Source organism: Dermacentor andersoni, chromosome 2 (assembly GCF_023375885.2).
Source record: "Dermacentor andersoni chromosome 2, qqDerAnde1_hic_scaffold, whole genome shotgun sequence".
In the NCBI taxonomy this organism is placed as follows: Eukaryota; Metazoa; Arthropoda; class Arachnida; order Ixodida; family Ixodidae; genus Dermacentor; species Dermacentor andersoni.
In genome coordinates, this window is record NC_092815.1 from 111,014,358 (window position 1) to 111,026,911 (window position 12,554).

General features: G+C 44.2%; 1 protein-coding gene across 1 annotated transcript in view; it reads left to right on the forward strand.

Annotated features, from left to right (window-relative positions):
* The window catches only part of LOC126541239 (pantetheinase-like), a 32,859-nt gene extending 22,703 nt beyond the window's left edge, over positions 1-10,156 (forward strand). The window contains exons 6-7 of the mRNA XM_050187932.3: positions 3,339-3,564; positions 8,539-10,156. Of these exons, the coding sequence (XP_050043889.1) occupies positions 3,339-3,564; positions 8,539-8,832 (520 nt within the window). The 3' untranslated portion in view covers positions 8,833-10,156. The remainder of the gene's footprint in view (positions 1-3,338; positions 3,565-8,538) is intronic.
* Positions 10,157-12,554: the final 2,398 nt, after the last annotated feature.

A 12,554-nucleotide genomic window follows, 5' to 3' on the forward strand; every position in this document is an offset into this window, starting at 1 on the left:
ACACCCGCCCAGCTTGTGCTGGTGCTCTAGGAGATAGGTGGGCACTCATCCACTAAGCTGACAGCAAAGTATGCCATACCCCCCCCCCCCCCCCTCTTTTACACACACACTGCATGCACACACACTAACATACATACATACATTTAAAAGTGGGCATTGTTGGCTGCACTCTGACAAATCCTGCAAAACAACAGCTGAGGCCAAGTTTTCTTTCAGAATAGTGGTCACATAAGTGGAATGCCTTTTTAATTGCATATTATATGCCAGGGAGTTGGGATTTTCTTTCGTGCTTCACGGCGGACATGCAGTGCACACCTATAATGCGGAGGAGGCTGCCGCTATACAGTTCCCGCCAAAACAAGCTTCAACTTGCCTCCTTGCATATCATCTAGAGGTCCTTGGAGCTGTCTAATCACTTTTGAAAACACAAGAGAAGCATTGGTATCTTCGACTTCATCATCTCTTTCCGTGGCTCATTAGGGATGTAATACTTAGCAGACACAATTGTTAGCGCGCATTGTATGCACTGTGCTTGTCGGCTCAAAATGGCCAGACCTGGTGAGGGGCCCTTTAAGGCCTGGGGACGTTTCCAGATAAAGAGCTATAATTTAATGGTCCTAATGGGTTGACTATGTTTGATTGAGAATCAGATCATTTAGTTATAATATAAAAATAACCCACTAATACATTTTTCAACCACTTTCTTTAATTACAATGATTATGTGTATATATATTAGAGGGGAGAGATAGGTCTTGCCCTCTCACTTGCGAACTAGTTGGTATGCCACTGATCATGCAGACGAATTAGCAGCGGCAGTTGTCTTGCAAAAAAGTACCAGTACCTTTTCAGAGGCATCTACCAGTGCATTCTGAACCTGCCACTGACTATGCTTAATGTACAGCATAGTCTGTGATTCTACTTACTTTTAAATGTAATGTAATTGCTTTTTCAATATCTCTGGTAATTAGTTGCCTGTTGTTAAATTCATGGCATTGTTTTACAGGGTCCCTCGCCAGGCCACACAACAAACTTCGGTTATACACTGGAAGTTGTTACGTATCCTCTAGGGAGCATTCTGCCGCAAAAATATTTCAAATCTGCTCATTAATAGCTGAGATAGAAGTATTTCAGTGCCGCGAACCCATTCTTTCAGGAGGCAAGCTTCACCGCAAACATAGACGCTCTCTCCACTTGTCCCATCTAGCCTCCGCAAGCGACATTCCTTTCCCGCCAGAGCTTATATCTCCTATACCAGAGCTTGAGGATCGCGTTATGCATACGTCACAGGCCCTGGCTTCATCTTTTTTTTTCTCCTCGCTTTCTTGCAGCGCAGCGCACTTCCACTGACAGCATAGCACACAAGCAGTTACAATCTTCTTGTTTCGCGCTGCGCACAATTTTGTGCACTGTGCACGAGGACACCTGTCTAGCGATAAGTCAGTGCTACATGAATACTGAGGCAGACACAAGCGGATCAAAGAGCATGATCGTGCGCTGGAACACGGTAGAAAATTGCATAGTTTCTGTGTTTGTGCGTGTGACTGCATGACGTGGGAACAAGCAAATGAAACGGAAGTTTATTTCTCTTGCTGCGGTGCGAAGTAAAACAAAAGCACACACATTCAGTTTATATGTTTTATTATTTCTCCAAGCTTTAATTCGTCTATTGAAGCAACATATTACACAACTAACAGATGTTGCCTTGAATAATTCTCGAAGTCATATATCACCACGAGCGACGTCGCAGCACAAACACGTGTACGTAAGTGCACTAGCACGTGTACGTCACCCGCCGGCTTGGAGTACAGCAACCACAACGAGAAGGGCAAACAGCATTCGGTTTGAAATTTTGTATCTTTCCGCGATGCGTAGTGATGTAAAGTTTGCAGACACAATCTTCATCATGCATTGTATGCTCTGCGCTTGTCAACTCAAAATGGCCAGACCTGGTGAGGGGCCCTTTAAGCTGCATTGAGTAGTTTAAGGTGCAGCTACCTATACATATTTCACTTGTGGATCATCCTTATACTAGTGTACTGAAACTGGTGCTGTCAGTGAAAGTGACCATTTTCTTATTTTGGCTAGTGCATAGTCTGGCATTCTAACTTGGCTCATCATTATCCCTTCATGTTTTCCCTTGATATGCATCATACAAAACTGAAAACAAGAAAAGAGTTGGAGCTGTGCTTTTATTACCTGACTAGTGAAAGAAAGGGTAACTGCAAACGAAGATTTAGAATTCAGTGAAGTTTTTGAAGCATTCATTCAGCAGGTGATTGTATGTTCACGTTCTTGTTAACCCTTTGAGGGTCGATTTTTTTCGCCATATGCGACCGCCCAGGGTCGATTTCTTTTTTTATTGCAGATTCTAATTCTTCTGAGCGCCTTATTTTTTAAAAATTTACCGCAATTTTTCTAGGGTGACTGTAAAGTGAGAAAAAAATAATTTTCGTTGGTATATATGTACTCTTCATCCATGAATAACAACAGTAAAAAAGTAAATAAACTGATAAGAATTAAAATTTGATGCATTTTTATACACATAGTTGAAGGCCTTGAATGTGCGCAAATGAGAATATTTCTCAAGGCTCAAGTTTTCCTGCTCTTACACTAATATCTAATATGTACATCCATAGCGTAATCGAACTGCGTAGGTGCGTGCACTCAAGAAAACTGTGTGGTTGTGTGCCCGGCAAAAAAGCACGTGTGACAGACCCACTAATCTTCATCTTATCGCTAACCAGAGGCATTTAGTTTTCGTGAGTGTCAAAAAAAAAAAAAAAAAGCAACGGAAACGCATGCACAACGGCATCCATCCTATGCGCCATCCTATGCGCCATCTATCCTTTGTGGCATCCAACTGTGCTGTGAGCACTAAACGAGCGAGAAAGAGGCGGTTGCCCTTTGAGTGATTAGTAACGAGATAGCCATCAGTTTTGCAAGCGCAAGAAGCCGAAACCGCCCGCGGAACAAAATCCAAACCGCCGCCCACCCACCCACGCGCCAATGCATGAGCGGTAGTATATAGACGGGCGGGAGTAAACTAGCGCTAAAACAAACCATGCACCGACAACCAAGAGAGGGAGGTGTGCGAAAAAAATTCCCTGTATTCCCACATAGTGGCAGCACATGAAAGAAAATAAAAAGTTAGGAAATTGGTGTGCTTTTCAAACATACAGACGGCGCCGTAAATATACAGCATCGACCATTTTCGGACTTGTTCGCGGCGCCGTATATTTACATCATTGACGCTCAAAAGGTTAATGAGCAGTGTATAAGCGCCATTGAACATCCATAGGCAGCAGTGTTTGTGACAAAGGAGGGTTCCTTGGTGCAGGTACCCTGGAGATGTGCTCCATCCGGAGAAGCGCTTCTTGAAGTATGCAGATGTTAGCGATCATGCTGCACAGGAGATAACACAACCCCGTGGTGACAGCCGCGTCTGCCTTGGAGACTTTTGCTGCTCACTCTCATACGAGACGGCAGAACTACGTGATACGTTTGTGCTGCTCGCCAAGCATGGACGGCAGAATATTGCCAATTATATGGAGTTTGGCATTCAGGTGAGATGTTGCCCTGCTGAGCTGCTGTTTTACTGTCGAGTGTGAAATAGAGAGTTTGATTTAGAGCCACGCCAGCATTGCAGAGATTTGTGATACCCATCACCACATTGTTTAAGTGCTAAAAAACTCAAGTTCAGGGAAACAAACATAGTTGTTTCTATTTGCACGGTGCAACAGGTCAGGCCTGTTATAGTGGCAGAAAGACAAGTACAATAGATCCCATTAGTGATTTTGCACAAGGAAGGAAAAGAGCAGTATTGCATAAATAAGCCACAGTTGTGCCACCCTCTGGCAAGGGTTCCCTCATTTAGAATCCTTGCATCTATTCTAGTATGCAACCAGAAACATTTGATGGAAATGGTGGTACGTGCTGTGTGTAAACAGTTTTAGTCTATACATGTTGGCACTTTAGTCGATAAATTGTAATATCTCATTACTGTAAAAATTCGTACAATTCGTACTGCCTGTCTGGTCCTAGCAAAATTAGGAAGACAATATTCTTCTCTGAAGTTGCTCCTAGTCAAGGAAATTCGACCTTGGTGCTTTTGAAAAGGCCACCCAATTGCAAAAGCCAGTTCCTTTCAGTGCCTTGCAGTGTGAAACCAGTGCATTTTCTGACCCTGTATCCCACTGGGGATGCTGGTGCTTGCCGGGAGTCACTGGGACACTAGTGAGAACGCTGAATAAGAGCTGGGTCGCACTGGATAAGATGCTGGTTTCACTACTGTGACGCTGGGGAGCATTGGTTTGTACGGTACACGTGCTGGTTCTTGCTGCAGTTTGCTGGCTTGTACTGGAAAATGCACTGGTTGCATTTGTGCTGCACTGGTTTCAGTATGGGGTATAGGCACTGTTAAATAATAAGTGCTTGGTACAATTTCATTGGTAGGTACTAGTCTCTTGTGTGAAATAATGCTTTATCTTGCGGTCATAAATGTCTATTTCGTGTCGCAGCTTGGAATAAAAGTAGGTGAGCTGCCCCATTTATGCATGCGCACATGTGACACTGAAGATCACTTTCATTTCTTTTTTTTTTCATTTCCAATTTGACTAGGCAGATAGCTGTTTTCTTGAACGAAATTATGTAAACACAGATAGCACCTCGTTTTTTAGTAGTTCGCACACACCCAATGACTGTGAGTTGTTGACATTGTCACAGTATTGTGGAGTCGACACGAAACTTGGAAGTCATTCAGATGTGTTGAAAGGACCTCAGGAAGCCTGCCGCTGATTGATATTGTCGCACAGATAACAAAGCTGAGGCGATTCATGCACTTTCACTTTCCCTAGTGTACCAAAAAATAACGGATAGAAGGTTCTTAAGGCTCAAATGCACACATTTTTAGCACTAAGCAGGTACACGCACCGAGATCGTCCCCTTCCACCAAAGCTTAAGCCTAGCGTACTTGTTCAGTCCGTCTACACACTATCAGCCCATCTGGTCTTGGGAATGAACAAGTCTAACAAAGATAAATCATTCTTTATTTCAGCTTTCACATTGGTGTTCTTAAATAAACCATTTTTTCATGTCTACAGTGTTGGCACAAGAACCCCCCCTCCCTCCTTTCCCCATGTGCCATGCGCACGACGGAAGATGGCGCGCTTCCTCCCAACTTTTGCTCCCTCTCTTCCCCTCCAGGAGCCTTCCTCCTTCGCTTCCTTTGCGGCTTTGAACAAACATTTGCAGATTGTGCTAGCTGGCAAGTTACACTTGGCATAAAGAAAATAGGTCTCGGATGTATGCCAATCTGAGCAACTGATACATCAAAAACAGCAAAGCTGTATATGAGCGAGTTTTCACACCTTTAATCAGAAGTACTAGGGTTCTGTTTGCTGGCTGTTCTTAGTGATGACTGGTCATTGATGCCACCTGTGCAGCAATGCCCTGGTCACACGGCTGCTTTGGGTTTCCCACACACAGGCTGCATCACAGCATCACGCCATCAAGTTTTCACTGGATCAGCTGTGCAAATTGTTAGCTGGCCCTCAACATGGAGCCACTAAAATGTGACTTGAGAAACAAAAACTACGAATTACTGACTAGAAAAGAACCTGAAAAGAAATTGCTGTCTATTTGAGTGAGCTGTATGCAAAGTCACTTTTTTTTAATGTTTAATTACATTTTAAGGCAAAAATTTGGGACTTTAATGCAGGTTGCATTGCTGGCTGTACTTTATTTGATACGAAGCCCGCTGATGCACGCCAGCCTTCACCACCGCACGAAAACTGCTGCGAAACTCTCCTTAACAGCTTCGCTGTAAAATGAAGAAAAATAGCCAACTGCAATTACAATTCAGCCTGATGCTACAGGCCACGGTTGCAACCAAGGTCTCCAAAAAACTGAACTTATGTGCTCATGTACTTCTAAGCTAACACCTGCTGGATGTTCACCCTATGCATTATATCTGCTTAGCTCATGCTCAGTAGCATTGGATGGTGTGGCTTATGGAAATTGGGCCCTTGCAATGCTGCCACCTTCACGTCACATTACACCAGTTTGCATCTAAGTTTATGGGGAAGTTCACTTCAAAAATGTGGTACTATCGAACCTCGCTATAATGACGTCTCATGCGACATAAAAACAACCTTCATTACATCCCATATTTGTCATAAACATACCTGCTGCTATCAGTAGAAAAAAAAGTAGAAGAACGAAGAACTTTAGGTTTATTTCGTTATGTTAGAAAATTCATTACATCCATGTTTGTTATACGTAAGTTCAACTGTACAGGCTGGAGATGCCTGACAGTTGACAGGGTTGCGTAATTTGATATCGCTACAAAAGGCCCTATTCCTGTCGTAGACATAAATAGGCTGATGACAAATTTGGGCTTGAATATAGCTGTTAGCTTGTATTCATAGCTTACATGGGCAACACGATACAACTCGGAGAAAAAGAATAGACATGAAGAAATACACTGCATTTGCTGTACTCGTGTGTGTGTGTGGGTGCGTGTGTGTGTGTGTGTGTGTGTGTAAATTTGGAGGTCATGCCAAGGAGCCAAGCTGGTTGTCAGTGCCCTGGATCGTGCATTATTTGTCGCGAGTGGTACTAACAGTGTTTTTTACCATTATGGTATTAAAGATGTCCATCTTTGCAAGCTTTTCACAATGCATTCATTCATGTTACTGGCATAAAATTTTGCATGTTGGCTGCTATATACCTACACTATCTGAAGTCAGCTTTCTATACTGTTGAAAATTTCATTGTAGTTTGCCTTTAACCCTTTCAAGGCCAACTGCAACGAAATTTCATTTTGGCTAAGTTGGCTCTAAATGCATAGCATATACTATCAAAGTAATCTTGGCAAAGCTGCAGATCTGATAATTGCCTAACTTTATTATTCGCAGCCTAATATATAGCGCCTAAGCAGACAGTGCGTGAACCTGGCGGTGAGTGGTAGCAATGCGAATATGGCTGAGCCCCAGAACTGTACGTGACTGCTGATCTCTCAGTTGTGCCCAGGTGCATCACTCGCTCAAACATTCGCAAGTTGTTGGGTGTCTCTTGGCGTGCATATCTCATTGTGCATGTGATTTGAGATGATGTGAGAATGCCGACGGGTTACTTACGTTGGGTGCTCAAACTCGTACGTAAACACAAGCAATGGCTGTGAAGTACGCGACGCTCTGCATAGGAAGGCAGAACACATCTTTCATGTCCTAGCTTTCAAGGCGCAAGCGGGCACCACACTGCAGCAGGCAAGTGCAACACGGAACAGCCAACTTGCGCAAAGCATGTAAACTGCTCTTGATGAGGCTAGCTGGACAGGCTGCATTTTGTGAGCACAGTCACTTACCTGTGGAAAATCTGCTTGCCAAACACTGTCTCTGGATGACTATAACTACTATAACCCGAGATGGTGCACGAAAAGCAAATTTAAGTGTATTCAGGGGCGATATTCTTGAGTGGTCATTTCTGGTAGTGCATTATCTTCGAGACATTTCGCACATCGCCACATCGGATGCGCCGAACTAAATGAACAAAAGCTGTTCTGACACACTGCCAGAAGCAACGTCAGCAGAAACCGCATGCTGCATTTGTCACGAAGCAGAAAGCGGCCATTGTGTAGGTGCAACGGCAAGCCATGCAGGAACACGATACCACCAGAGCAAAATCGGCTAAACTTTACCGCGACTGGAGTTCGGCCTATCTCGCCTTGCATGTACTTTGCGCCTTGACCTTATGTGCACTTTGCACCGTGCCCGCAACCAGTCTAGAGGGTCGACCAATCTAGTCCAGCTGTGCCGAGCCTCAGCTACTTCTCATCCTTTACTACAAATGACAGTATTTGTCTGATTGGTCAACTCCTATGGTAGCTAAGGTTAAAACGGGTTAAAGGAGCAGATATAGTTTGAAGTTTCCAGCATGCCAGGCAGTGGCTAGTGAAGTTAGATGTGTCATGGCGGAAATGCTTAAATCACTAAGATCAAGGTCACTCCAGCGTGAGATAGGGCATGCTTATGCAGGCAGTCACGCCACACTTCGCTCTACTTGCAACGTGCCACATGAGACATGATCACAACTGTTTATTCTTGTTTTTGCAAAAATGAAAAAATGACACCGATAATGGCAAATGCTCTCTTGGTATGGTCCTCACATTCCTATATGACTAAAGGAATGTTGGAAGGAACATGGTGGAACAGATATGCGGAAACATACCGGTATGTTGGTGACATTAAAAGGGTTAAAGGGACGTTAAAGAATGGAATCCTGTGGCCCCAGTTCAGGTTCCTTTCACCAATATTATTCATCAATGTGAACAAGCATTGGAAGAGAAAAGGCAAATGCCACAAATTTCGTGCAGGAGTCTGCTTACATTTTTGGAATCCTTCTTAAAAAGTGAATGTGTTGTGCCTGCAGAAATATTTCTGAGAAAGTTATACCCCTGTAATGGTGCTCACACGAGTATGGCCTCACTGGCCGCATTATGGTTCTCATGATGTTTACACTTGCTCTTTAACCCTATGCAGCAATGCTTCCTTGCTGTGTGCGAGTCCGCAAACGGCACAGTCTGCAAGTCCTTCAAAACCAAGTCGGCAACAAAGTTCAACAAGTTACAGTTGACGGGCGCGTTTGCAACAAATGCCATCTTCCCCGTGCTGGCTTCGAATGAGCTGGCCCTAACACCCAAGGACAAGTGGCAGTTTGAGATAACCGCGGCCAATGTGAGCAGCCTGACTCTCAAGGAAAATGGCAAGGACGAGGACATTCTGCAGGTTGCACTGTACGCCCGCCTCTATGAGCTGGACAGGTTTATCCACTGATTTGACTCGTATTGCTCATTATAGCTGGAGACCTGGTGCTGTACATGTCATGTGCATGTGCTGCACATAGACATAATGACAGTCACAAGTGTCCTCTGTGTCTACCAGTGAGATTCTGGCTTTCACAGAAGCGGCTTTTTGCATATTTGGTTACGCTTTGGTTTTTCGCTTGTTAGGTTAGATGTAATATTGCTGCATCAAACTTATTTTCTTTTTTGACTTTTGCTTCCTAAAGCTTTATTGATCACGAGTCGCAATCGTGCTATTTAGACAGTGATCAAGCATATCCATGAAGTATTGGACATGCAATTTGCATCGTTACTATTAGTTCATTGATAAGATGCAGCAATAATTCAAATGAAAATGCGAAATGTATCTAATAATAAAATGGGAAAAAATAGAAAGGGTCAGATATTGGTGAAGGTCATCTTGCAGTTGACACCGGCTTGGCTGTTCTTATGTTTTCTTTTCAAAATAACATCATGCAAAACCCAGCATTGCTAGAGAATTTGCAAGATTAACTTGCAACAAAGTTGCAACAAACTTGATTTAATGCCAACGAAGAAAGCTGTCATCTGAATTTTATTATGTGTGTCTGATCTTTAGTCATTATTTGTGGTATATTGTTACTGAGCACTGTGATGATACCTGTTAGTGCCTGTTCAGCATGCAAGCATTGTGAACTGCTCATAGCAGATGTTTATTTGATGGTTGCTTCTTGCACTAATAGCTCACTTCTTTTGTAGTGTGCTAAAAGTCATAGGTCACATTTTACTGTTCTTAAAGTCAGCAAGACAGCTTTTATGAGGTACTCATTATCATCCGTCTGCATTTTTTGAACAAAAGTCTTGAGGTACCAACCTGCTATAGTAATGCAGGCTTTCCTTAAGCTACTGTAAAGGGACACTGGACTAAGCGTGTGAGGAGGCTCTCATTTTTTGCACTATGCAAGAAGGTAAGCTACTTCAATTAGATTCTAGTAATATACAGGTTATGTAGTGTGTAAGTTAAACTGTGATAAAAACTATATGTATGAATAAATATATGTAGTTATGTTAGCAGGTGTTGAAGTTGCTCCTTTAGATGTTTTGGAGAAACAGTGAATAACGTAAACAATGAACAATAATGGCACAAAGGTGACTTCTTAAATTCCTGTAATATCACACAAAGGTGTGCTTTCTTGCCAGCTTATTCAACGACCATCTTCACAAAGCATTAAGACCTATGCAATGGTGATGGAATATGTGCCTTCTGTTTAGTATGTCTGTTCCACTATGAATTTGTGTTACTTGGACGAACAATAAAGCTTGTTTGAACACTTGAATTTGTATTCTGTAGCTTTTAGATAACTTGCAGCAAGGCCTTCAGTGCATGTTTTGATGCATGAAATGACATCCTGGCTTCAATAACTGGTGACAGGTTAGCACGCTACCCGCACAACAAACTTAGTGCTGTGCTTTCACAACTTCCTAGAATAACATGGTTCACGTTGTAGGATTCTGGGGTTGTGGCATAGGAGCCTGGCGTCACACAGAGGATCGCTCTCTACACAATGCCGCCGGTGCATCTTTGCAACAGGTAGCTGGCCCACATACACTACCGGGGTCTTAGACGGAGGCTAAGCGGGTCCACGCCGTAGTCCGAGTTTTCTTGACGAAGGTCGCTTCTTTAGTGAAGAGTATGACGTCGAGAGGTTGGGGAAACGGAACATCGGGTTCAGTTACATAGGAGAGGCAAATTTATTTACAAAACAACAAGGGATACTCGTACTGGCAGGAGCATGGAGCACAATACATCGTTCTCGTAGCATGAGCTACATCTTTTTGGGAGAGCACTCCAGAATACACTAGATGAAGCACACCAGAGCAACCGAAAAAATCCTCTTAAGTCCGTTTTGTCATCCCTAGGTCCCTAGGTCGGGGAAATCTGCGGAGACACCTTCCTCCAACCGGAGCATCCAAAGTTGCCAAAGGCTCCGCCTTGAGGGCCAGGGTGCGCATCATCACTCCAGCACCTTCGTTCACTGAACATAATCAGAGAAGTACCCTCAGGCACACACAGCTCACTGCCCCAGAGAAAGGAGGGGACACGTGTTAATAGGAGGGTTCACGCTTGTCTCACTTGGCGTGTCTCGGCTCAGTGAATGGCCCTGCCATTGGCTGTTTCTTGGGATGGTGGTTTGGGCGGCTAGCAACGGCTGTAACGAAACTGTGCACAACCCACTTTGAATGGAGTTCCTTTGCCCCACATTGTGGTCGGCGGCCCGCTGGCATCCATCACCCACACTGTCTTCCATGAAACATCGTGGTGTCACCACTGGTCTGACTGATGGGAAGTACTATTAAGTTGACAAATCTTAAGCAATTAATCTCGGGATATCGAAGAGGGGTTCAAAGCTTGCTGCCCCCACTGGCCGATCATAACAACATGTGTAAAAATAGCCTGTGCATCACTTTGTCTGACAACATAAGCATAGTTTTCTTTCTATGCTTCTACCTCATTTAAAGGAGCATTGAAAGACTTCATGAACGTGGAAACAAAATGTTCCGGATCTGGAGACAGCGTTGCTGCATCCATGCGAACGAAATATAATTTCAATGCGTGCAGCAGTGTATCCACAATACTATTGCGTATATGATAGATTTCTGGCTCCTGCCGCTTTCAAGGACCCCGCCCTTTCTTCCGCCCTCTACAGTTAAACCTTGACATAATGAAGCTGATAAAATCAGCACTTCATTTGTGGGGATGCGCGACTCTCACGCGTCCCCTGATATCTTGTTTTCCCGCATAGCTCCTGCAGTGCGGCTTCGCCGCGTGGCCTGGCGCCCGCGGCGGTCGGAGTGGTACAAGCGCAGTGCGAGAGATGGCGCGAGTGTCGCACTGCTGCGGGGTTACTTGGGTGCGGGCAAGACAAGGCGCTCCCTCTTTGGTGTTCGGGACAGCAAGCAGTGCAGACGTGCCGTGCCGCGTGTGCGCCGATCCATGCTTCTGCAAGACCGTCTCGCGTGGCCGCCTTCGAACGCGCCACCGTTCGCGCGACCGTACATGCGAACGACCAGGCGTTGGGATCCAGCGTGGGGCGAACATATTTGCTCGTTATCCGGTCGCGGTGAGTCAGACTTCTAGATTTGTCGCGCGCCCATCGGCATGTTTTGTGGATAGCAACTCGGCTAGCAGGCATTGATCTATGAAAGGTGCAATAAATGCCCTTGTGATTGTTTGCACTACTGTGTTGTCGTTCCTTTGTCCCAAGAGCACGGAGGAGAACCCCACACATTATATTAAAATTTAGTTGTATTGAAATATCATCTTTTATGTGAACAAGATGTTTCCAAAGCAATTTTCTTAATGAAAGGGGCTGTAATTTTTTTTTGGTTTATCGCACAATTGGAGAAAAGGAATTTGAGTGAGAAAATCAAATTCATTTTGTTGAATTTGAGAGTCGGTCACCAAAGATATGGTTTCATTACACATGGATGATATCTTCACATCAGTGGTACGAAGCAAAGGCTACAAAACTTTCGTCTCCACTCTGCCGTGGTGCTTGATAGCGTTGGCCACAGTGGGATGACACTAACGGTTGGACGGTTCCCCACACAGTCTGAACAATTCTGCATCAAAGCCCGTGGGATGCCGCAAGAAAATCTTCGCCTAAAAATTGCATGAAAATGAGGCGACGGGCAGCAATTTGCTGCACACAGTTGCCATGTTCATTATAAATC